Below are 25,544 nucleotides of genomic sequence, written 5' to 3' on the forward strand. Positions count from 1 at the left end.
CTGGTGATCCCGTATTGCCATGTTTCATATCCTTCTCCAGCCTTCAGGCTTCTGTGTGTCCTTCCCAGAACCCACAGTTCCATTCAGTAAAATGCATGTGCTATGCCAGAGTCTCACCCAGTCTAGGGTAAATTCTCACCCATTGTCTGCCTAGGGGGGTGAATGGTAGTTAATAGCCAAGGAGGTGAGGATTGGGGCAATTAACTCTGGCTCAGAACTTCAAGATGGTAACTTCTTTTATAGATGGGTCAGGAATTATGTGTTTCTTGGATATATTACGCTTCAATGTGTGTGAGGGACATGAGGTGTGGGAAAATGAGTATACTTTGCAGAGAGTTTGTAGTGCAGTCTGAACTCATTTATGGAAGCAAGTAATGAGACTTCCTAAAGAATCTAGGCACAGTTCCTGAGCCCGAGGCTGCTTCCTGCCTGCTAGGCCTTGGCCCCATCTGCCACTCCTGGAGCAATGTTATTACTCACAAGTTTCCATGGCTTTTCTTGCTCATGAGCTGGTGCAAGTGGCTGGCGATGTGCCTCCTTTTCCCTCGCTTCACCACTGTACAGACTCCTCGGGTGCATTCTGTATATTGTTTCTGCCATCAACTGGGCTCTTCTATGTTAATTATCACTAATAGTGTCATTTCACTGAAAATATCCGTATACCTCGATGTTCCCAAGGATGTTTCCATAATATCGTTGTAGAGAAAGTAGGTGAGCTTCAGGGAGGGAAGTAACAAATGTGGTCCCGAGCACTCCCTAAGAGCGCCCGTGGCGCTTGATTGTAGCCAGCTTCAAAACAGTCTGTGTGATTGAGGCAAAAGGAGGAGCTGTCCTGGCAAGACACACAGAAATGGGCTGTTGCATGCTTCGCATCTGCTTACACTTTCTGTCCTTGGGGTTGCCAGAGTTGGAATAGTATTTATTTCCACGCTTTTTTGTGCCACGTAATAACGTTTTTCTACCACTGCATATATATTATTAATACAATATTCCTTTAATTTTCAGCTCATTTCCTATTGATATTATCAGCTAGAGGCTACCTTGTGTGCCTTCACACACACCTGTAGGCAAGATTACATTTAATGAATACTGGATGAGATGAGAGCTTAAATGGGAATTTAACTTTCTTAAACATCCAGAGCAAACAATTCTCCAAGTTTCCTTATAAATGGGAAACTTGTATGTAAAACTCCCACCCTCTGAAAAGAACATTACTTATCCTTGCCCTTGAGTTTTTGTGGGGTTTGTTTTGTTAACTCTGTTCCAGGGGCAACAGAAGGTGCAGTCACTCTGGAGGAACCCTTAGTTGAGGTTTGTGTGAAACCCTGAAGTCATGAATGTGCTTCTGCAATTAAAACCATCAAACAATCTACAACAAGGCCTCCTACTTCCAAGACAACAAAATATATCTGGTTCTAATTATTTCAATAACTAAGACAGCTTTCAGTACATTTGTGGACAGAAAAATAATGAAGGAACAAATAAGCATATGTAAGTCACAAAGAATATGAATGATACAGTATTTTTATTTTCAAATTTCAAGTGTTCGAGATTTTGCTCCAAGAAAAATGATCCTGAGCACTTTTGCAGAATATAAAGGTATTAGGAAGCACATGGTTTATTTACTAAAAAAGTAATCACCTTTTTTCTTGCTAACACAGCCCTGTTTTCTCAGAGAACTAGACACATATTTCCTCCTGTCTGCAATATGACTGTAGGATCTGTGTCCACCTTTAATCCATCAATACTTGACAGCCCACAAGACCAAGTGTGTTCTATTTTACACATATTTTATGAACTGGTTGTAAAGACTTTAAACAAAAGCCAAAAGCTGTGAGTGAACAGTTTTCTTCTTAAAAAGCAAAAGCTGGGATGAAGGGAGAGGGGCTGTTCTCCATGCCCAAGGATTCTGCACCACTCAATGCAAGTGTGAAGTTTAGCCACTGTGTAATTTATCCTGGGTGATTTAATAGATACAGAGTTATAGTTATGCTGTTATATTTGTATATGTATTGGTTTACCGTAGTCATCGACTCTTTACAAAGAAAAGCAGAATCCTCACTCCCTGGGGCAGATGTGCTCTTCAGTAAGTCCTGACATTTATCTTTCGCTCTGAAACATTCACTTCCATCTTCTAATTGCTGGTTTTAATGGAAGGGAAAGGAGCTGTCCAGCTTTTCACTGGGCTTTGTCCTCGCAAAGGTCTTTTACTTGAGACTTGGTGTAATCCAGTCAGCTACATGTGTCTTCTGTATATGGAACAGGTTCCCATGCACTAATGTGCTCCATGTGCCTCTGTCCACAGGGCCCCTGTTAGGGAGCCCATGCTTATGTAAAGGTGTTCTCTTCTTGCCCCACCCTCTAAACTGTGTTGTAGCAGATGGTATTTTACTGATGCTGACTTAGGGTGTGTTAAAAGTCATGAGATGCAGGTAGCTTGGAGTTAGTTTCCTTTTTGTGATATGTTCTTTATTATACTTGTCGATGTTTACACTGTTCAAGGAAGGCATCTTTGGTCTACGCTTAAGTTAGTTCTGCGGTACTGTCATAGGTATTAATTATGTGCTCCTAGAAAGTGGAAAGACAACTATTTTCTTTCACCAGACTAAAATATAGCTCTAAAATATAGCTCTAGATATAAAATAAAGCCAGTTCATTTGTTCATTACATTTCCAAATAATTTTTAAGATATCTGGTTTGGAAACAACTCCCAAATTTTAGAAACTAAAACCAAAAAAAAAGGAAAGAATCAATAATTTTTATCCTAGGGTGTAAAATGTGATATATATGTGGTGGTAGACTGGGCTTGGGTGTAGTGGACCTGACTCTAAGGGAGAGAAAATTCCATGAATCATTTTTATGAAATCCATGAACTCTTTCAACCCACTAACCTACTAAGTAGTATTATATTGCAAAAAAATGAGTGCCTTAATTCTGAGCCATTTATTTCCTTCTTACCAATGGGATCTGGGCTATGGTGGCTCCAAAAGTTTCAGCTAAGAACATCATAAGACTTTGTTGTCTGTAGTGTACCTGTGTGCTTGTTCTGCTTTATGCTTGCTTAACAACTTGAAATTACATATGCGGTTTTTGTTATTTTAAGGCACTCAACCAGAATGCTGAACTAAGGAGTCGGTTGAACAGAATACATTCAGAATCTATTATTTGTGATCAGGTTGTCAGTGTAAATATTATTCCTAGCCCTGATGAGGTAAGACTCATTTTTAATAGATGTAGAATACTTATTTTATAGCACCTAAATCTACTGCCTATTTTTATTTATTTTTATACAGTTCTTTCACTGCTGATACGATTCCCTGCATAAATATTGTGTTGCTGACAGTTCAGTGTTCTTTGGAGTGAAGGATGTACATGAGCTTGACATCATTGATTATTGGTGATCAGTTGTCTATTTTTATTTATCCCTGTGTTCATCTCATGCTACTGAATATTTAGTTTGTATATACTCCAGCTTGTGAATTTTCTCTCACTCTTCATTTGAAATATTTCTTATCATCAATGGCCCATGAAATGTTGAAAACAAACTCTTTCAGCTGAGAAGGTGCTAAATAAAAGTTTGCTTAAGGTTTGTTTTAAAAGTCCTATCTAAGAAGAGAAGTCACCCGACCTTGCTAAGATACTACTATTAGTGCTGCTATAGCTCCTACTGATGATGATGCTAATAATAAATGGTTAACGTGTGTCAAGTGAATGCTTAACTATGTGCTTGGCATTGTGCTAACCCAGTTTATACATGTTACCTCATTTCACACCCCCAACAACTCTCTGAGGTAGGTGCTATTACTCCATTTTTCAGAAGAATTTTTGAAGAAATGGTTAGAGGATAGGAGAACATTCAGTATTTGGGCTAAACTTGAGTGTATAATTCTATTTATAATCCTTTATAAAATTATTATTTTTAGCCATGAGAATTTATACTTTTCAACAGTAATACATGTAACAAGGTGTGAGTTTTAACTAATACTAAGGCCATATTGCACCAAAAATGTACATTTTTCTAGAAATCTGTGGGTGCAAGTGTTCTGCCATCTAACTGCTTAGGAAATACCATCCCCAGACAGCTTCTCTTTGATGTAAGTTACCCACCCCGCATCCATCCACCTCCATGGGTCCTGTGATCTCTGATGACACTTATGCCTACTCAACTGCCCAGAATCTAGAGGTATTTCTAAAATTTTGTCATTCAAAAATGAGTCAACAATCTCAGTTTGAATCTTCTTTGCAACTTGAAATGTGTACTAGAATATATATATTTATTTTTCTGATTGAAACTTAAATTCTGTCCTTGAAAACAATATTTATTACTTACTGAATAAAAATACAATTTGAAATAAGGTTCAATACGCTAATCATATGTTTCATTGGATAAATTCATGATCAAACTGGAAAATGACTTTTATATATTCCGTCTCAAAAATTAGTCTTCTAGACTGTTTTCTTAGCATATCTCTAGTGGTTTCTACGAATACTGCTTAAGGTGTAGTATACTGGTTAGAATATGGCTAGTTAATGACAAGCCTAAGCATGTGACAAGGAACTTGTCTCCACAGTCAATTCAGGGTATTGATAGGGGCTCAACCTGTTACATTCCACTTAATATTAATTGAGCATAGATTTAAAATCAACTCACCTTTCACCTGCACCTTTTGGATTCTTTAGGCATATTGGAAGGAAACTTATGCAGTGGTCATTACTCAGTTGCAAGTGAAAATTAGCTGTGGTCACCACTCTTTTAACATATAGTATGAATTTTTCTAGAAATCTGGCTAGTACGTCATGGTCTCATTTGAACAAATAGCCATTCTTACAGGGAAGAAAACAATTACACCATATGCTTTTCTCTTCTGTAGGCTGGTGAGCAAATCCATGTCAGTCTCCCCCTGTCACAACAAGTAGCCAATGAGAGCCGCCTCTCCATGTCGGAGTCTGTCTCTGAGTTCTTCGATGCCCAAGAAGTGCTCCTCTCTGCAAGCTCATCAGAGAATGAGGTAAGGTTCCTTGATGCATCAATCCTAACTGCTTCTGACCATGAGTTTCGGTTAAAGAAAGTAAGACTGTGGAACTTTTTTTTTAAATATAGTAAGATGTCCAAATAGTAGCAAAGCCAAAAGCATGCAAACTATATGGTTTCCATTTACTGAGCCCTTAACACTGGGCACCAACTCAATAGTCACAAATTTGATGAATAAAAAGAAAGAATGAAGATTTATTCTGACTTACCTGTACAGTTCATATTTCAGGGTAAACAAATAGTTGATAACAGACTCCTTTATAGAAGGAGACTAGCTAATAAATATATTAAGCATGAGGAAATAAGAAAATTACCATTCATGTTTGTACATACACACACACACACACACACATCCATACACATCTTTACCAGAGACAAGAATTTGAACTTAGAAGGATAATGTCTAGCATATATCTCGTTGGATAATTATCATTTTTGGAGGTTACCACTGGCTACCATAAAAGCTTTATTGGATTGCTTGTCATGCCTGTGAATCTTGGCAAAGTCTTGGAAACAAGAAATCTCTTTCTTGGTCAGGTTGCAGAAATTCTTTTACTGAAATTTAGTCAAGTACACTTAGAATTTTTTTTTTTCTTTTTTGGCATGGGAGAAGCAGCCAAAACTCTTTCCCACACAGTTGTTTAAGAATTTTGTCATTTGAGATTACAAATCTGTACTGCATTTTTACAAAAAGGAGATGAAATAGTTGCTAAGTGTTATTTCCATATGCACAGAAAATAGATTGAAAGGAAAAATCCTGACAATTAGTAGTAGTTCTTTTTGGATGTTTGGAAGTATGAGTGATTTTAGAAACAAAAATAAGTGGAAAATAGAAAGAATGAACACATCACTTTTCTAATGGAGAAAAGCTAAAACAGAATTCTTGTATCAGGTACTGAATTTGTTACCACATCAAGCTAGGCACTTGCCTCTCAGATTCCAAGTCATACATTAAAAGATGCACAGAAACTCCCATTCACAAGGCAGAAAACTAGTTTAATGCTAGTCCTGCACGCTACCAGCATTTTTTTCCCTGACTCTCCCTTTTCTGGGCTTCCATTGCTGACCCAGTTCTTTGTCCTTATTCAAGCAGAGAAACTTAACTATACATTATCTGGGCTTTGACCCATCATCTGATAAGTTTATAGCATACCCCTATGAGAGCAACCTAATTTCCCTATTTCTAGTTCTTGGGGTCACATTCAACTGGGCACCCAGTTGCCACTTGCACCAGCCACTGGCTATGCAGAAATGAAGAGGATGGGAAGCAGGTTACATACATGAGTCCAAGCAAGATGGTGGTGCTACCCCCGTGAAAAAGTGGACCAAGTGGCCGATAGAGGGGCAAGGTAGTAGATGACAGAGGCGTGTGGAGTTGACATACTCACTTTAAGGCATTGCAAGTTTATCAGACCTTCCAGTGGAGTTATCTGGCAACCTTTTGGATATTCAGGTCTACAGCTCAGGGAGAAAGCAGGTCTAAAGAGAGAGCAAGAGTCAGCTCAGGATCCACCCAACCACCTGCCTGTGAGACATTGCCACCTGGGTGCTCCACAGACTGTCTAATTCAGCATGTCCAAATGAATTAATCAGCGGCCCTCTTACACACATGCACGCACACACACCCCAAGGGGAAAAACTCAAACTTACCCATACTTCTTTTCTCCCCAGTTGTTCACATCAAATACCTGAGTTGCTTCAGTATTTCCCTTCACTACCACCCACCACCCATGTTGATTTACTCATCGGGTTCTGTAATTTCTGTCACCTAAATACTCTCAGATACATACATTTTCCTAAAGCTTCACTGCTGCTACTGCAATTCAATCCTCCATCAGCTCCCCACCTAAATTACCCTGTCAATCTCCATAACTAGTTTTCCTACCTCCTTTATTGCCTCCTCAAATCCATTTTCCACTGGGCAGCCTGGTTAATCTTTCCAAAATGCAAATCTGATGATGTCCCTATTCCCCAGTGTCCAATATAAACTCCTTAGCTATTGTACAAAGACTCATAATCTGGTCTCTGCTCTCAGCTGCAGCTTCTTGCAACCTCTCTTCTTCTGGTGCCTTCCAGAGGCCAATGGAGTGCTTCCTGCAGTTGTCAGTTTGCTCCAGACACCCCTTGTCCATTGCTGAAATAAGGAAAGTGACTCTCTCCTACAACCCACACTGGAAAGAACTAAGCTATACATCTATTCTTTGTGACTGTATCTTACAGGTTTTCATAAAATGTCTGTGTTTTACTTAAATCTTTCCCCTTTATCACAACACTCAGTCTTAAGTATTTGAAGAGGCTGGACCAGGAGATAAACCCAAGTGACAGGCACCTCCATGTTCTCAAGGTTGCTCTTGCCCTTAGGCTAAGACTTTGTTCCTGAGGCAACCTGCCCAAGTTTCCAAGTTCCCTTGTGATGAGATGCCCCCAGAAGGCCCCTTGAGTCTCTGGACAACAGTCTTGGCAAGCCCACCTGGTTGGTTTACTGTACATGTGAGAATCCTAGTAGCCGCTGCAGGATGGGCTCAACTGCATATTCTGCATGACAGCTGCCAAAGGCTCTCGGGCTTCTGCATTGCCGCCCACCCTGGCTGAACACTTCCAGCGCCTGCGGCCAAATCGCTCACTCACTTCAGTCTACTCAAAAGTCACCTTCTGAGAAGCCTACCCTGGATGCCCTACCTACAGTGTAGAGCTACCATTTCCTCCTCACCCCTGACCTTTCACATGCCTCTTCCCTTCTGATTTTTTTCCCATAATGCTTATCACTATCCAACAAAATATATATTTCGTATGTTTATTGTGTGTCTCCCCCCACTAGAGTGAGGGCAGAGATTTCACCACTCTGTCCCCAGCACTAGAACATTCTGGTGAACCAGGAACTCAATAACTATTTGCTAACTGAATGAAGGAAAGAATGCTTATAGCTCATTACATATGATTAATCGGAGAAACATCTGGGCCTTAGCTGTCTTACATTAACATTTTCCATAACTGAGAGAAAAATCTTTACGTGCTCCACCTAGTGAATGCACAACCTCTTTTTTAAAAAATGCTCTTCTCACTTCCAGAATGATCTACTTCCTTGCCTTTTAAACTTGCCTTTTAAACTCGTTTCTGCAATGCTGCATGCTTGGTCACAGTTAGAAAAAAATATTTCCTGAACTCTTTTGAATCCCAAACCTCTTAAAGAGAAATATTTGGCTCCAAGACTTCTTGACCATGGGAGAGAAAACAAATATATATTAATTGTTTCATTTTAATATGGCAGAGCCTTAACTTTATATACAGGATAACATGAATGGACCATAGCCAGACTGCCCAGCCTTAGCTACTGCTCACACATACGATAATGTAGATCTTATTCAGGGCCCACTGTCATTGTAGAGTTCTTTTATATTCTACACGGAACTTTCTACATGAGCATGGATATTGGACTATTTCTATCATATATTAGTTTGGGTGAAATTAGAAATTGAAGAGGACTAGACTGTTTATAGCTTCTAAATGTTCATGTAATAAACATGCATGCAACATGAATTAGGTTCAGGCAGGCCTTTGTCTTCTCTAACATAATTGGATGTGATTCGCTTTTTTCAGAGAAATCACATGGCAGAGTTTGATTTACTTTTTATTTCTATCAAGGTTTAGAATGTGGCTTTCATGGGCCTAAAGGTTTAGCCTTCCATTTAGTTGCAGTCAGTGAGAACTGGAAGCCAGCTGCAGTGGGAAAATACAAATGAGAAAAAGACTTTATTCTCAATTTGCTATCTTTATAGCATTGCTCAGGGTGCAAAAGCAAAACTGTCATTATTCATTTACACAAAATCATTCTGAGTATAACTCTATCTCCCTAAATATATGAATTCTCCCCAACTCTATTAAAAACATCAGCAATAAATCCAGAAACCTTAAAGGCAAAGGCTGATGGTTTTTATTACATACAAATTTAAAACTTTTACATGGCCAAAAAAGAGTGGCATAAACAACATTAAAAAATAAATTGCAAACTAGAAAAAAATGCAGTTTATATGACAAGCTGGAAAATGTGTGAAAGATAAGACAGCAGTTTCACTAAAGATGAAATTCAAACCTAGAGATCTTTTATGTGTGTTAGGTAGATACATACTAATATAGATTGATAATGTATAGTGTTTAAGTGGGTGTGAGAGATGGATGCTCCCATATACTGATGATGAGAACAAAGTAATACAGTACAATCTTCCAGGAGAGCAATTTGGCAACATACAGCTAAAGTCTAAAAGAGACTCATTTGACCCAGCAATTTCACTTCTGGGAATAAATATTAATGAAATTGCCAGACAGATTCACAGAAATATGTTTACAAGGATGTTCATCCAGGTATTGTCTGTAAGTAATGAAAAATTGGAAGCCACGTGAATGCTGGTTAAATTCCTTGTGTTATATAACTGTCTAATGAAATACGTTGCCATTCCATGTCAGGATGAAGAGCTATATTTATAAGAATGGAAGTATATTCAGAACACTATAAAATAGTATGTAAAACAATCCCCTTTTTCAGTATCTAAAGATAAAGGTATCAGTGTGTTTACATAGGCATTTTGAAATTGAGGGTAGTACCTATGAAATGTTGACAGTGATTTCTTTTAGGTCATAGAATGGATGATTTTCATATCATCTGTTTAGCTTCATGTAATTTCTAATTTTTTACGATAAGAATGTTTTGTTTTATGTTCAGAAAAAATACAGCATATTTCCATTTTGAAGATAGTAAATAAGTATCCACAGCTTTCTTGCCTATAGTAGAAACATTGGTTTTCCCATTCCTCTGAATGGCTCTAAAGTACTTTTCTGTTTTCTTATCTGCTCTGTCTCTAAATCCCCTTAGTACAAATGTTGCCCCTTAATTTTATTCTTTTTTTTTTTTTAATTTATTTTGTCTGTGCTGGGCCTTCGTTGTGGTGCACGGGCTTCTCTAGTTGCAGCACGCGGGCTCTAGAGCACGTGGGCTCAGTAGTTGCAGTACGCATGCTTAGTTACAGTATGTGGGATCTTAGTTCCCTGACCAGGGATCAGACCCGGGCCGCCTGCATTGGGAGCACGGAGTCTTAACCACTGGACCACCAAGGAAGTCCCTGCCCCTTAATTTTATTCTGATGTGAATTTTGGTTTCATTTTAGTTCCATGTTTCTCTCACGTAGAGAATGGCTTAATTCTCGATTTCTCCCTGTCCCTAAATCGTTCTCCGCTGCCCCCAGATAATCTGCCAGATTTTGTCCGTATACTTCAGATGTGGTTCCCAAATGCAGTTTTACCACTTGATCCTTACTGTGGCCATCTTAGTGTCACTGGTCAGTATTTCTTACCCAGATCTATGTAGGATCCTATTGTCTGGTCTCCCTAGGGAAAGCTGCTGAGTATCTTCCTGAGAATTAAATATGACTCTGTCATTTCCTTGCATTTAATAACTCATATGATTATATTGTGAACCCTTTATGTTGACATGAAAAGCCCTTCACAGTCGGACCTCATCTCGTTCACCCTGTCCTCTGTTACAGCCACTCGACTTCTTGGCACTCCTAGAATAAATGTCTCTCTCGTGGTCCTTGTCGTTGCGCACTATCCCTTCTTCTTGTGCTTCTCCCCCTACTAACAACTGGTCAACTCCTGCATCCTCCAACATCCAGTTCAAATTCTACTTCCTCCGGGCAGCCTCTCCTGACTCCTCTAGGGGGATCCGTAGGGCCTCCTTTTTTTGCACATTCTTACTGTGTTGAATTGAAACATTTCTGGTTATGCACTGGCCTCCCCCAGCGTCTCAGCCCAACTAAGACAGAAAGCTACTTAAAGACAGGGCTGCTTTCTGGCAATCCTACATTCTGGCTCACGGGACACCCTCAGGTGTTCATTGCACATATGCCACATACAGTTCCCACTGTGACCTCTGCTTCTCATTTGGGCAATATCCTGTTGTTTTTCATTGTTTGATTTTTCTGAACTTTCAAGACTGAATGAGAATTCTGATCCTTTCTATGTTCTTCCCTTTCTCAGGCTTCAGATGATGAGTCTTACATCAGTGATGTGAGTGATAATATATCTGAAGACAACACCAGTGTTGCAGACAACATTTCTCGGCAAAGTATGCATCCTTTGAGCTTCCAGGTGGTTCTATCTACATGCCAAGTTACAATGCTGATGATTCAATGAACAATCATTTTGACCCCCTAGCTAATTTTTCCTTTTGCAGCTGATCAATAAATTTTTACTCATATAATCTGGTGAGGTAAATGGTTGAAAATTTTGTTAGGTAGATGGTTAAAAGAAAAAGTTTAAATATTGTATATTAACGCATATATGTGGAACCTAGAAAAATGGTACAGATGAACCGGTTTGCAGGGCAGAAGTTGAGACACAGATATAGAGAACAAATGTATGGACACCAAGGGGGGAAAGTGGCGGGGGGTGGGGGTGGGGGTGTGATGAATTGGGAGATTGGGTTTGACATTTATACACTGATGTGTATAAAATGGATGACTAATAAGAACCTGCTGTATAAAAGAATAAATAAAATAAAATTCAAAAATTAATAATAATAAAAGACATACAGAAAAAAAAAAGAAAAAGTTTAGTTCTTGGGCAAACCAAAATTTTGTGTCCTTCATATTAAATATATTTAATTTTTAGAAGTTTGACTTGTCTTTTATTGTGTAATACTTAAGTATATTTAACACTTTGTTTAAAAAACTGTACGTTGATGTTTTGTGCATTTATCAGCAACCTTGTATTGAGATAATTCTCTTCCCTCTTGAGAGAGTATAATGAAGGCTTAAGAAATGTATCACAATCAGAATTATTTGAAAGGGTTCCTACCTTCCCAAGTTCTGGGAAATAAGAAAAGCAAGATCTCTTTCACTGTGATTCTCCTCTTTCTCCCTCTTCCAGTCTTGAACGGGGAGCTTACAGGAGGAGCCTTCCGAAACGGACGTCGAGCACGCCTGCCAGCTCCCTGTCCCGACACCAGTAACATTAACCTATGGAATATCTTGAGGAACAACATTGGTAAAGACCTGTCTAAAGTCTCCATGCCTGTGGAGCTAAACGAGCCACTCAACACTCTGCAGCATCTCTGCGAGGAAATGGAGTATAGTGAGCTTCTGGACAAGGCTTCGGAAACGGACAGTCCCTATGAGCGCATGGTAATAAATAAATAACAGAGCAGCGCCCTTTGGAGATTTGCCAACCCTAGACCTGGGCTAAGGCAGAATTCATTATGATAGCATATTTGGTTGTTGCCTAATACTCTCACCGCGTAGGTAAGAGGAATCCATTTGCATAAACCAGGCAGGGCCAAAAAGATCCAGCTACCTCTACTGAAAGATACACACTTCGTGACTTATTCTTGGTTCTGGGTGGTTCTGAAGTTAGAATGAAAAGGTATCACCCTCCTCACAGGTTTAAGACATGCCTAGCCTTGCTTTTTCAGCTTTTCCTGAATGCCAGGGGAGCCCATTTGTTCAGGAACTTAGGTCTGAGAAAGTAACCTCCTGTTTGTTCTTTGCCCTGGCCTCTACTCCATGTGATTGTGGAAAACTTGACCTGCCCTCTGAAAAGCACCACCAGCCACAACCCTCCTGCTAAGATTGTGCAAATGGCATAACCTATACACTGGCTTGCAGAACCTTTGAACTCTGTGATACTCAGGAAGTTGGACAGACAGATGAATGAAGAATATTTGGCTTCAGTTGTCTGCTTGTTCCCATGCAGAGAGTTTAACCTCATTTTCAATTATCTTTTTTTCCCTTTGAGTATATGAAGAGTCTGTGCAAAAAATAGAAAATGCAGATGCCATCAAATGAGCACCCACTGATGGGGGTGTATAAAATCTAGAGGAATAAGAGACAAACAGACCTGGAAGTAGTCTCTCCTATATTATTTTCCTTTCTTAAATGTTTTAACAGGTTCTTATTGCTGCATTTGCAGTTTCAGGATATTGCTCCACCTATTTCAGAGCAGGAAGTAAGCCATTCAACCCTGTCCTTGGGGAGACTTATGAATGCATTAGAGAGGACAAAGGATTCCGTTTTTTCTCAGAACAGGTAAGTCCCACTGGACTCAGTGAGTTTCTGTATAGAAACTGTAGGAGTGCTGTTTGATGATGAAAATAGCTTTTTGATAAACATCTGATTGAGGTGGGTTATAATACTAGTTAACAGAAAATTCACTTAGCCTATCTATATAACTACAACCTCTAAATGTGTTTAAGCATGCAGTTGTAAAAGTTAAAGATTCAGTAATTTACTTATACATTTTGAGAATAATTCACTAATAGAGATGGATGAGTTGAGTAGTTTTTATTTGGGGGTAGCCAATATACGTTGTAAAAAATTATCATTTATGGAAGTTTTAACACTGATGTCATTTTTTGTTTTTAATTCCCAGGTTAGCCATCATCCACCCATTTCTGCCTGTCACTGTGAATCGAAGAATTTTGTGTTTTGGCAAGGTTTGTATTTCAGTTATCACTTCAAAATCCAATTGATGAGCCTATGAGAAAGTTTCTAGTTTCCAGAGTACTCAGTTTAGATTTCTACTTTTAGAACTCAGAGAATATTGGTAGTTGGTGTGGAGTTCAGTTTGAGAAATTAGATTTCTTGATTTAAAGATGGAACCATGTTATCTAGGAGATGGGGTTATTTATTTAGGAAGCAAAACCCTATGGGACAGCAGAGCTCTATGCTGACTATGCCAGCTCAGGGCTATTTACCTCATTCAACTCATTGTCTGCATCTTTAGCATGGAGGTTGTATCTGCTGGCTTCTTGCTTCTTGAGGGTGTGCAAAGAGATCTTAATCCTCAAAGAAGGCTCTAGAACACGTCGTATATGGTCACAGTCTATTAGGTATATATACATTGCAGTGATTTCTGGTCTTTAACTCACTGAGGCTTGGGGGTTTGGATTGAAGTCTCTACTAAATCAATACCCATTGTTCGATTAGAATGTTGCAAACTTGCCTAGAATAAAAAGTTTCAAAACCCCTCTAGAAAGAAAAAAATATATATGTAAATTTACCATTAAGTGTGAATAGTTCCCTCACATTCAGGGGAGGTCCAAAGGGTATTTCACTGATCGCAGTATGACTATTCTCATATGTAGTTCCTCAACCTAAAAAGGATACAGAATGATAGAGCAGCACTGTGACTGTATTTCAGATTAAGAAAGTAAATCATTTCTTATTCGTAACAAAGAGTCAGAAATTTTGTGGAGATAGCACTAAGCTCCCTTATTTCATCAGAATGAGACCGGGCAGTTATTACAAATACACAGATACACCTGAGTGACCGCAGGTAAAACATAAAGCCATCATGTGAGATGAAGTGCTGGGCCCTGGGTGGTATCTTAACAGCCAGCACAGGAACATGTTCATTAAGTTAATCCCACTTTCTCATAAATCCTACCTATGTGTGTTTAGAGGCATTATTTTTTCCCATTATGTTCTCCCAAGTCATGTTAACTCTTTAAATATGTATATAACTCAGTCGTACTGCCATACCACAATCCGCAATTACTTTTTCTATACATCATACACACACACACATACACATACACACATATATACAAATATATATATAAAATATTTCCACCATTTAGTTAAAACTTAAAACAACATTTGTGGAGACGTTAACGCAGAGTAGAGTCTATGTATGTGTGTATGTGAATATGCACACATACACACACAGGTTTTTCCAAGACTTTACCAGTTTTATTTGTTGAAAACACATATAGAGCATATATTACGGAAAAATATACATAGATATTTGCAGGGGCGATTTCACAGTTAATATTCTCACCTTGGGCCATCTTCAGGCCCTTGTCTTATTAAAGCAACACTATAGAATCAGTTGGGATTACAAGTTTCCTTTGTAAAATATAAAGTGTAATACAAAAGTTCATTTTTCTAGAGTAAGTGATTAGATATGTATATTTCTTGTCCTCTGCCTTATGTTGTTTAGATATCAGATGGAAAAACAAGTTCTGGGGGAAGTCGATGGAAATCCTGCCTGTGGGAACCCTGAACGCCATGCTTCCAAAGTAGGTTGCGCTCATCTTCCTTTTGGTCTCTTATCTGCTTTTTTAAATCACAAATGGGTATTTGAAACTCTAGAAGGTGCCAAGGGGCCATTTCCCTGTATGGCCAATGTTTCTGTTAACTTCACCGAAGTTTTGAGACTGGGCCCCAACAAAAGCTAACGAGAACTTTAGCAAATGTGTCGAAGCTTCCTTTTTATCTCTTCACATCCTGCATTCATCAGTCAGCGCCAACCTGTCCCAGTCACCACATTAGTTTGCATTTTATATGAAAATAAAATGCAAACTAAAATGGCTCTTTTTAGCCATTTCTTTTTTACATAATCTATACTTTCACTTTTGAGTTCATCTTAGATCCAGGCACTATTTTTAATGTTTAGCTCATTAAGGAAGTGATAGAATCCTTTTATGGTTGTTTTCTAGAGGATATAGCCTATACATCTTAAAATTAATTGAAGTTTTCATTGAGGCCAAAGGCTTGATTGTTTTTCTTTCTTTCTTCATTTGGTTGATTTTTGTTCTGTTTTGTTATTGTCTATTTGAATGACAGAATTTGCTGGTAGATTCAATATAGAAGACGGTGGGGAGAGGGAGGAATTTCCAGGGCCACAAAATAAACTTTCAGTATTTACAAACTCATGAGGAAGAGAGTTTTCCATAGTGCCTACATCATACCAATTCATAAATTTTTTAGAAAGCCAGAAGCATTTCATTTTGAAACAGTGTTTTATTTGAACATATATGTAATGTGCAAATTTAAAGGTGAGTAGAAACTTGTCATCGCCTTCCTTGGCAGAAACCCTGTAACCTTACTCTCCAGAATTTGTATTACATTTATGCCATCTATGCTCATCAGTCTTTTCCCAAAGAATTATTCACATATTTGGCCTTAACTCACAGCACGAAACAATGTCCTCAGAGTAGTCTTTCTTGAATATACACCCTACTGTCTCCTCCCATTGCCTGTAGGGTAAATCCAGACTCACTGGTGGGTCATTGAGGGCCTTGGCTGCTCTGCCCTGTCCCACCTTTCCAACCTTACCTCCCGTCACACCCACTCACCTGAAGTGTGCCACACACAGGTCCCCGGATGCATTGTGCCCTTCTGGCCTCTGTGGCTTCGTCTCTGCCTTTCCCAGCCTGTAGTACCTTCCTCTCCACCCTCCAAGCTTAGACCAGACCCAGCCTCTTCTAGAAAATCTTCTTGCCACTCGCCCCACGTTCCAGGCAGATCTAAGGACACTCCTCTGTGCTCTTATAAGCGTCCATCTATCCCTACCGTACTGTTGGCTCCAGGAGAGCAGGAAACAGATCCTATTCAACTTGGTAGCTTTAGCACCTGGCCCACAGAAAGCACTGAAATGTTCCTTGAATGAATGAATCATGTCATAAATGGCCTTGACCACATAGAAACTTCCAAGAAAGAAATAAGAGAAAGATGAGGGGAAAGGAAGCTATGGCTAAAAAATATTCTCATTGGTAGAAACAATAATATTTATTTGTTACCTTCACTGTTTTTAATCAGTGCTGTATTCTTCACTAGGTATGGAGATTGCTATGTGTGGAATAAGGTCACCACGTGCATACACAACATCCTGAGTGGGAGGAGATGGATAGAGCATTACGGAGAAGTAACCATTAGAAATACCAAAAGCAGTGTTTGCATTTGCAAACTCACATTTGTCAAGGTAAATAATCTTACAATGGCAAAGGAAAGACATAAAATGCTTCCTAGGGAAGAAATAAAACAATTACCTTAAGCAGCAGCAAGTGAGTTAGTTCTGTATCATTGATCCTTACGGACATTTTAGATAAGAAAGCAGAACCAACTGGTGGAGTTGCTCCAAGCATGCAGACATCTGACGGTGTAGAGGTCAACAAAGGCACCATCTTCAAAGAGAAAAAAAATTCTTTTTAAAGAATTTTCTTTTTAAGCAGCCAGTTCATTAAGTAAAATTCCAGAGAGTACTTCTTGCCTATAACAAGTCTCCTGGTTTATATTCTATTTATATTCCTGCTTGATTACAACATATTCAAGTGATCTTATTTTAGGGAACTAAATATGTCGCACTTGTCATTTTCTGAAGATGCATAGAGATGATAGCTTCTAGTCCCTATAAGCTTATCCAACTCTGCCATTATTATATATAATCTTAAATAAGTTCAACAAAAATCAGTACCTTTACTAATAAGAGAAGATGTTAGATATTTTTCTTTTTTCCTTTTTTTCTTAATAGACTGATTAAGTGGCTCAGAACTGAAGAGCCAGGATCACCATTTGCGCTGACTGGGTCGTGCGTGACAGTAACTGCGCACTTAGTTTTTTAGGCTAGGAGAAACTTCGATTTAGGCCTGCCCCTAACATTTGCAGAGCTCAGCACAAGAGTACAAATGGCAGTCCCCATACCGTATGTGTAAATATTTAAAGTATGTAAATCAAGCCCACAAGATGTCAAATAAAATATTTTCTATCCTTTCACGCTGACAAAAGTACGTTTTTTGACAAAACCTGCAAGTCCAGGTTGGACACTTGGGAACACCAAGCTGGAAACCTGGCAGCGCAGGAGAACCAGTCTGGCCCACGGCCTTCCCCACTTGCTTCCCACCCCCAGCTCTGCCCTGCGCTGCAAGGGGCCGCAAACACGTGTGTAGGCAGTCCAGTCCACACCCCCACAAACAGCCACCCTTGGCCACCCCTCAGGCCTAACGATAAATCCAAGGAAAGGCCTGTGCAGGCTGTGGAATAAGCTTAGAGCCATTTGTGGGTTTTTTGCTTTTGGCTGTGTTGGGTCTTCGTTGCTGCATGCGGGCTTCCTCTAGTTGTGGCAAGAGGGGGCTACCCTTCGTTGCGGTGCACGGGCTTCTCATTGCGGTGGCTTCTCTTGTTGCGGAGCACAGGCTCTAGGCGCGTGGGCTTCAGTAGTTGTGGCACATGGGCTCAGTAGTTGTGGCTCACGGGCTCTAGAACGCTGGCTCAGTAGTTATGGCACACAGACGTAGTTGCTCCATGACATGTGGGGTCTTCCCGGACCAGGGCTCAAACCCATGTCCCCTGCATTGGCAGGTGGATTCTTAACCACTGCGCCACCAGGGAAGTCCCGCTTAGAGCCATTTGGACAAGGAATTCTAGGGTCTTGCGTACTTGGGGCCTGATCTAGAATAGGGGCCAAGGGATCCAGATGGGTAAATTCCTGCCGACTTCTGACCCCTTGGGGAGGAGCATGGCTGGAAGAGAGCTAGAACAAGGTGTTCCTGATTAAATTTAGTCATTTACAGCTACTATGAAAATGATTTTACAAACTATTTCTCCAGTGTTGCCAATTGAAAATCATTAAAATCCATGAGCCAAGGGTAGTTCAAGACAGGACAATGGGAGGAAGATGTTGCTTAACCTATAAATTAATATTCAGTTAAGATAGAAACTGAGGCTTCTCTGGGCTGTGCTCGCATGCTCTAACATGGAGTGGGGTCATCCCTTTCTTAAAAGTTAAGTCAGCTAACACTTAGATAGCCACCCTTCCATGCAAAACATTTTGAGATAGATGCCTGGAAATGGTTTGCGTGAGAAACTTCAAGGTTAAGAAAATTTTCCATGTGGAAGTTACAGGGATTGGTGTTATTAAAGAGATTGAGTGTTTTAACTGGAGTTTGGTTTCTCCAGGTGAATTATTGGAATTCTAATGTGAATGAAGTCCAGGGGGTTGTGATGGATCAGGAAGGGAAGGTGGTGCACCGGCTGTTTGGGAAGTGGCATGAAGGGCTGTACTGCGGTGTGGCCCCTTCCGCCAAGTGCATCTGGAGACCAGGTGAGACCGGCATGAGTGTCCTGCCTCAGGGGGGCGCCATGAGTGGCAGAAGGGAGGGAAGGTCAGATCATCCCATGCAGTACACCTTATGTTTTCTTTTTTTTTTTTTTTTTTTGCGGTACGCGGGCCTCTCACTGTTGTGGCCTCTCCCGTTGCGGAGCACAGGCTCCGGACGCGCAGGCTCAGCGGCCATGGCTCACGGGCCCAGCTGCTCTGCGGCATGCGGGATCCTCCCGGACCGGGGCACGAACCCGTGTCCCCTGCATCAGCAGGCTGACTCTCAACCACTGCACGACCAGGGAAGCCCCTTAAACGTTTTCTTTTAATAGATTAAAAACATAGATGCTTAAGGCAATAATATTTACGTTTATACTCAATCCACAAGTTAAATTCCAATATTTGATAATAAGGAGTTGTAGAATTGAGACCAAATCTGACATGTGGTCAGAGATTGGGCTTCATGTAAAATCTCTCTAAATGTAATAATCGCATTTCAAAAGCTAGGTATACTTATTAAACCATTTGAATAATTGAAATATACAAACTCAAATCCCTACTCGTGTTATTTATTCTCTGTTTTAGTAAAGCAAAGGAAAGCCTGCAAACATCCATAATCCACAAATTCAATAATTTAACCAGAATAAGTGATCTTTTTACTTGAGCATCAAAGAGCTGCAATATGCTGGCATTTAATAAAAGACATCAAGAGAGTTCTGGTAATACACTAGCATATAATTGACTGTCGAGTACAAATGGAACAAGGCTCCACGTGACATTTATTTTCATTGGAATTTTGTCAGTTAATCCCTAACTTTAAAATTAGTTGTTGGTTTCCTCAATGAGTATTTAAATTCCCTGCTAGTAGAGTGGTTTGTTCATTCATTTGGCAATTATGTATTGAGTACTGACTAAGCATCAGGCTTTGTTCTAGGAGCTTGGAGCACATTAATGAGCAGAGCCTACAAAGATCCTGCTGTCGAATTTAGTTTGAAAGTGCCAGTAAACATTAATTTAGATCTGAATCTTTTTCTTTTCTAAATGGAAGTAAATTGTAAGTGTTTTTTGGTGAAATCTTAATGCTCATAGTTAGTCACCCAAGCATTTAGTTACCCAGTTGGGTATTTGAGAGAAAAATTAGCCAGTGAAGACTACTGTATGTACAAAGTTTTATTTTAAAAGCTGGATTTTATTAAATATATGAATCTATCAGTTCTGTTAATCAACATAAAGTTTCCCATTTAGCAAAATAACACCAATTTAATTCACTTAAGAAATTTGTGGGGACTTCCCTGGAGGTCCAGTGGTTAAGACTCCGCACTTTCAGTGCAGGGGGAGCAGGTTCTATCCCTGGTTGGGGAACTAAGATCCTTCATGGCACGCAGCACGGCCAAAAAAAAAAAACCAACTTGATCCCAGGCCTTAAGAATTCCCACAGATGAAGATGCAAGGGACAAGAGCTCACAGTCAAAAATCACAAAACACAAAAGGAACCCAGGCAGAGTAAGACTTACCACACTCTGAAAATAAGAGCACTTGATATTTCAAGAAATAAGAGGCCTCTTTCAAAACTATGATTAAATATCAACATTTATAGAGAAAGAAAACAATATTTACCACGAACAGATCCTCACTAAATGAATTTCCAAAAGATGCACCTTTATCATCCCACATAAAAATGACTGCAAAATTAACAGTAATATCTAACTCGTCAGGGAATAAGAATAGCTTTACATTGGAAAGTGGTGATCTTCAAGTTATTTGAGAGGAGGGTGAAGATACTGATTACCTACCCAGTGTCTTAAATTAAGTGTGCAAATAATCATTAATCCTTTACAAAAAATTGTAATCTGATGTTTATGACAATAAATTTGATGTTAATGTGAGTATTAATTAAGCACCCGAGTTAACTCAGCTTCTGCGTGTTCTGTAAGCCTCTTTGCCTCTCACAGTGGTTCCTTGGCCTCATTCCAGGTTCCATGCCGACCAACTATGAGCTCTACTATGGCTTCACAAGGTTCGCTATTGAGCTTAATGAGTTAGATCCTGTACTAAAAGATCTCCTTCCACCAACAGATGCCCGATTCCGGCCAGATCAGAGGTGAGCAGGGCAGTGGTATTTAAAATGAACACTGGGTCACGGCATGGTGCTTACAGAAGTCATCAAGACTTTGGCCACCATCATTTATGTATTCATTGAATCATTCATTTCCTTATTCACTCAGTAATAGCTGAGTCTTCTACCTAGGTAAAGAGCATTCAGAGGATGATCATAATAGAAGATTAGCTCAACAAAAGTTCCCCGCAGAAGGTAACACAGACGTTTTTTAACAAAATGCCCCCCCCACCACCAATTTACCAAAGGTCTGCAAATTATTGAACTCTTCACACAATCACTCCTCACCTCAGTGTTGGTACTTCTGTAGTTCTATTACTCTATAACATGGACTATCATTTTTTTAAATTTTTTATTGAAGTAACATTGGTGTTACATTATATAATTATAACATTACATGTACAGTAACATTATATAATTTTCATGTATGCAAGATTATATTTCTACTCCTGTATACCTGTGTATACCAAAAATTTCGTTTCTATCCATCACCATACAGTTGATCCCCTTTAACCATTTCTGTGAAGAATAAGAGGATAAGATACAGGGGTACCTAGAAATACTTTGAGTCAAAGTGTGGAGTTTTCCCAACATGTTTTTGATCCCCTGGGGTGTGAGATATACTCAAAATACAGTACCTTTAATACCTTCTGATTCTTTTTTTGTTTTTAATTATTCTTACATTGTTCTGTACTCATGTTGTCCATTCCTACAGAATTAGTTTTACTTCTTACAAGAATTCTACATGTCATACAAATTGCATCCAAGATCATTTTCTGTTCCCAGTGTCTTTGTGGCTTTATCTGTCTTCCGCCAAAATCTTCCCAGTATTGAATGTTGTACTATTTAGTTCCCTCATATTCCCCCCTCTTTCTCTAGAACATGCAGTCTCACTATTTGACATTCAAACTTATCAGTAAGCTTCCTGTACAGTGTGTATCATACTGTATACCTGTTCTTTGCTCTCATTTTGGAATTTAAATATTTGCAAATCACCATTGGGGCTGCTTTTCTCAATTCTATTTCAGTATTCCCTTTCTGAATTTCATTTACTGTTCATTTCCTTTCTGTGGCCTTTTGTAATTTCCCCCAACTGTTACCTTATCCTTTTTCATCAGTTTTACTCTCTGCAATAAAACAGGAAAACTCCTTCCCTCTCAATCTGTTCTAAAAGTAGCTGAAGAACAGTCAGGTACCATCCTCCATGTTGTGGCCTTTAACAAGTGCTTTGTGATAACATGGAAAAGGAGCACAGCCAGGGACTTCATGATGTCCTAACCCCAGACACTCTAGCCAACCTGAAAATCTCAAGTTGTGGAACCCTAGACAGCAAAGAAAAGTCTTCAAAGCCAACCACTTACTTTTCACTCCTCCCATTTTATTGCTGAATTCAATAATTCAGTTCCCATACACAGAAAGTATGTTAGCTGGTGGCAGACAGAGAGAGTGTGGCCTGGGGAAGGGGCGAAGGGACGTAATCAGAGCATTACTGTTCACTGTGTTATGTTCACAGCAACCAGAATTTAAGTTTATGCAAATGAGATTATTTTGTTCTCAGAGAAGAAGGTAATGTATTAAAAGATAAACTGCTTTCTGCTTAGATTTTTGGAAGAAGGGAATTTAGAAGCTGCAGCAGCAGAGAAGCAAAGAGTAGAGGAACTCCAGAGATCTCGAAGACGATACATGGAAGAAAACAACCTTGAACATATACCAAAATTTTTTAAGTAAGTCAGTTTTCATGTTTTGCAAATGGTTGCCACAAGCAATGAAAGACTCCAGGTAAAAAGAAAATGAGGGATAGTTTTATGTCCAGAAAACTTCGAGGTGGAAAATTAAACTGATTTTCATCACTGGTTTTGCCAGTGAAAATACTGAATCAGATTTTGGTCTTGTGAAAAGTTTGTAGGGCTTCCCTGGTGGCGCAGTGGTTGAGAGTCCGCCTGCTGATGCAGGGGACACGGGTTCGTGCCCCGGTCCGGGAAGATCCCACATGCCGCGGAGCGGCTGGGCCCGTGAGCCATGGCCGCTGAGCCTGCGCCTCCGGAGCCTGTGCTCCGCAACGGGAGAGGCCACAACAGTGAGAGACCCGCGTACCGCAGGAAAAAAAAAAAAGTTTGTAATCATAAAAATAAATTTTCCTCGACATCTCTTTTCCTTTCATGGACAGCAATAGAGAGTGAGGGTCTTGCCCAGAGGTTCTTTGTCCTCCTACCCCCTTTCGAATGGTAGAAATTTGTTCCCACTCCCTCACCCAGAGATAAGGTGGGACCCCACTGCCCACAAGGTCATCCTGGCTTCCTTAATATTTCATTTTATTTCTATCACATGGAGCTTATATCCATTCAGATTTGATCCTTCTGTGGTGTGATCGTGGGTGATTATTACAGGATTATTTGCAGAATACATCACAGACTAAGCTGTAGTTTCCAGATCCATCTGTTTCCCTTCAGAGCCAGGACAGAGCTGCTCAGAATAACCTCATACCCTTTCTAGTTGCATCTCCTGGCTGCGCTGGAGCAGAAATGCAGTCTTGCCCTTTAGATGTTGAAAGTGCCCTCATTGGGCGTGGACCCTGAGAAGGCTCTTACAGCTAATGAGGTTGCATAGTTTCCCCGCAAGTGAAGCAGAGAAAATTCTTGTGGGTCTGGGGTCTGAAGTTCTAGTTACAAGGTTTGTACATGCTTTGTCTGGGCCACTTCACTTTTTTTTTTTTTTTTTTTTGGCCATGCTGCACAGCATGTAGGATCTTTGTTTCCCCAACCAGAGATTGAACCTGCACCCTCTGCATTGGAAACATGGAGTCTTAATCACTGGACCACCAGGGAAGTCCCTGTTTGGGCCACTTCACTTTCTAGTCCTGCCTTGAGGTGATTTATTCCCGCTCTTAGCCCCTCTCCCCATGACCCTACCCACTTCCATTTCAAACATTTCACAACAAAAGTGAGTTTATTTCTAGTCAAAATAGTCAAATCATCAATCAGCAGATAGGATGCTCACTGGCTTACCAAGTACTGCTTATATGTACACGTCTTATCTACAGGAGAGGGTCCTATTATCAGGTCACTTGAATGAGATTTGTGTCTAATGTTGATTTTTGTACTTTCACAGAAAAGTGATTGATGCCAATCAAAGAGAAGCCTGGGTTTCTAACGACACCTACTGGGAGCTGCGAAAGGACCCTGGTTTTAGCAAAGTAGACAGCCCTGTTCTTTGGTAAACTGGGAATATAGAGCTAGCCAACATAACACGTTCTGAATGAATAAATAACTATGCACAATTATGTTTCTTAGAGCTCCGCGTGGTTTCTGGGTCGACTGAAAACTGACCATTTGCTTTTCTATTCATCTTTATAATAGACTTTCAGAAGTGCATTAGACAAGGCCCCTAACCACTTTCAGATCCTTTCTGTTTTGCTGCAACCATATTCCTTAAAAAACATCCACACCCTCCTTGAAAAGCATAAAAGGAGCAGAATATAAAATCTGAGGTCTGAAGAGTCTATAAAGAAAAACAAACTGTAACTGGTGCTTAAAGCTGATCCAGAGAGTTTAAAGCAACATGACATATGAACCACGCATTTGGTCCTTTTCTGGAAGCGCCACCCCCTCATCGCAGGAGCTCCTGGGCCACAGCAGTCAGCTCAGATGTCGAGTGTGTCTGTTTGATGTGGTGTACTTGTGCTGGCCTTGTCAAAAAAGACGACGCTTTTTTGACGTCGTGATGCTTCTCAGAACCTGTTCCATCTGTACGCCATTGTTCATGCCTTAAGAAATGCAAAGATGTACAATAAATCATTTTTTAAATGTGTGCTCCTAGGTTTATGTGAAGGGCAGATCTTTTGAATCATGGCATGATTCAGTTTCTGGGATCAGAAGAATTATGAGACTAACTCAAATGGATTGAAAAAAGTAAACAACATGTGCTTTACTTTGATATATTGGTTACTGTATCATATGTCTGAAGGGCAAGAAGGAAGAGGTGTGCTAAGTAGATCTCTGTATTCAGTTGCTCGTCAGTTTCCTGTCCTGCGTACAGTTAATAAACCATCCCTCTTCCACCTAACCTCCCAGTGTGCCCTGTTACTTGGCAATATCCGTATTTGATTTGAACACTCGGCATCAGTGTTAAAACTTTGGAAGGAAATAACAAAAAGCATATGGAATTTGTTTGTGGGCTTAGGAGTACTGTAAACATAACTCATTTTGAGTGAAACACAGTGTAACCCACATGTGTCCTGTGCCCAACCCATTGGCACTGTTGGAATACCACTAGGAACAGAAGTGAGACCACTAGAAGCTTATTTGCAATGTTTAAATGAGTTCTATGGAAATTCATATTTCATATTCTCATCAAGTGTTTATGATATATGACCACATATTAAACATTTACCTTGCTGTTATTGGCAGAGATATAAAACTTAAGCTAAGGAATTTATCCATCCCAACAAAAATGGGGGGAGGTGAGGGACAGAAATGTGTTTTGAGTACTTCAGGATTTGTTTTTTCCTCCACTAATATATAGAGGCTT

At 39.8% G+C, this 25,544-nt stretch overlaps 1 protein-coding gene across 5 annotated transcripts in view; it reads left to right on the forward strand.

The window, feature by feature from the left end:
• OSBPL6 (oxysterol binding protein like 6) overlaps positions 1-24,453 on the forward strand; it is a 113,423-nt gene extending 88,970 nt beyond the window's left edge. For 2 of the 5 annotated variants that reach the window (XM_007450718.1, XM_007450719.1), the window contains 12 exons: positions 3,104-3,211; positions 4,872-5,009; positions 11,063-11,150; positions 11,954-12,207; positions 12,970-13,107; positions 13,451-13,514; positions 15,023-15,101; positions 16,642-16,786; positions 18,760-18,904; positions 20,876-21,002; positions 22,619-22,741; positions 24,126-24,447. In XM_007450718.1, coding sequence (XP_007450780.1) covers positions 3,104-3,211; positions 4,872-5,009; positions 11,063-11,150; positions 11,954-12,207; positions 12,970-13,107; positions 13,451-13,514; positions 15,023-15,101; positions 16,642-16,786; positions 18,760-18,904; positions 20,876-21,002; positions 22,619-22,741; positions 24,126-24,234 — 1,518 coding nt within the window. In that variant the 3' untranslated portion in view covers positions 24,235-24,447. Of the gene's footprint in view, positions 1-3,103; positions 3,212-4,871; positions 5,010-11,062; positions 11,151-11,953; positions 12,208-12,969; positions 13,108-13,450; positions 13,515-15,022; positions 15,102-16,641; positions 16,787-18,759; positions 18,905-20,875; positions 21,003-22,618; positions 22,742-24,125 lie in introns of all 5 variants that reach the window. The other 3 variants (XM_007450722.1, XM_007450721.1, XM_007450720.1) reach the window with 3 other exon arrangements.
• The last annotated feature ends 1,091 nt before the right edge of the window (positions 24,454-25,544 follow it).

This window comes from Lipotes vexillifer, unplaced genomic scaffold (assembly GCF_000442215.2).
Source record: "Lipotes vexillifer unplaced genomic scaffold, Lipotes_vexillifer_v1.1 scaffold29, whole genome shotgun sequence".
Taxonomy (NCBI): Eukaryota; Metazoa; Chordata; class Mammalia; order Artiodactyla; family Lipotidae; genus Lipotes; species Lipotes vexillifer.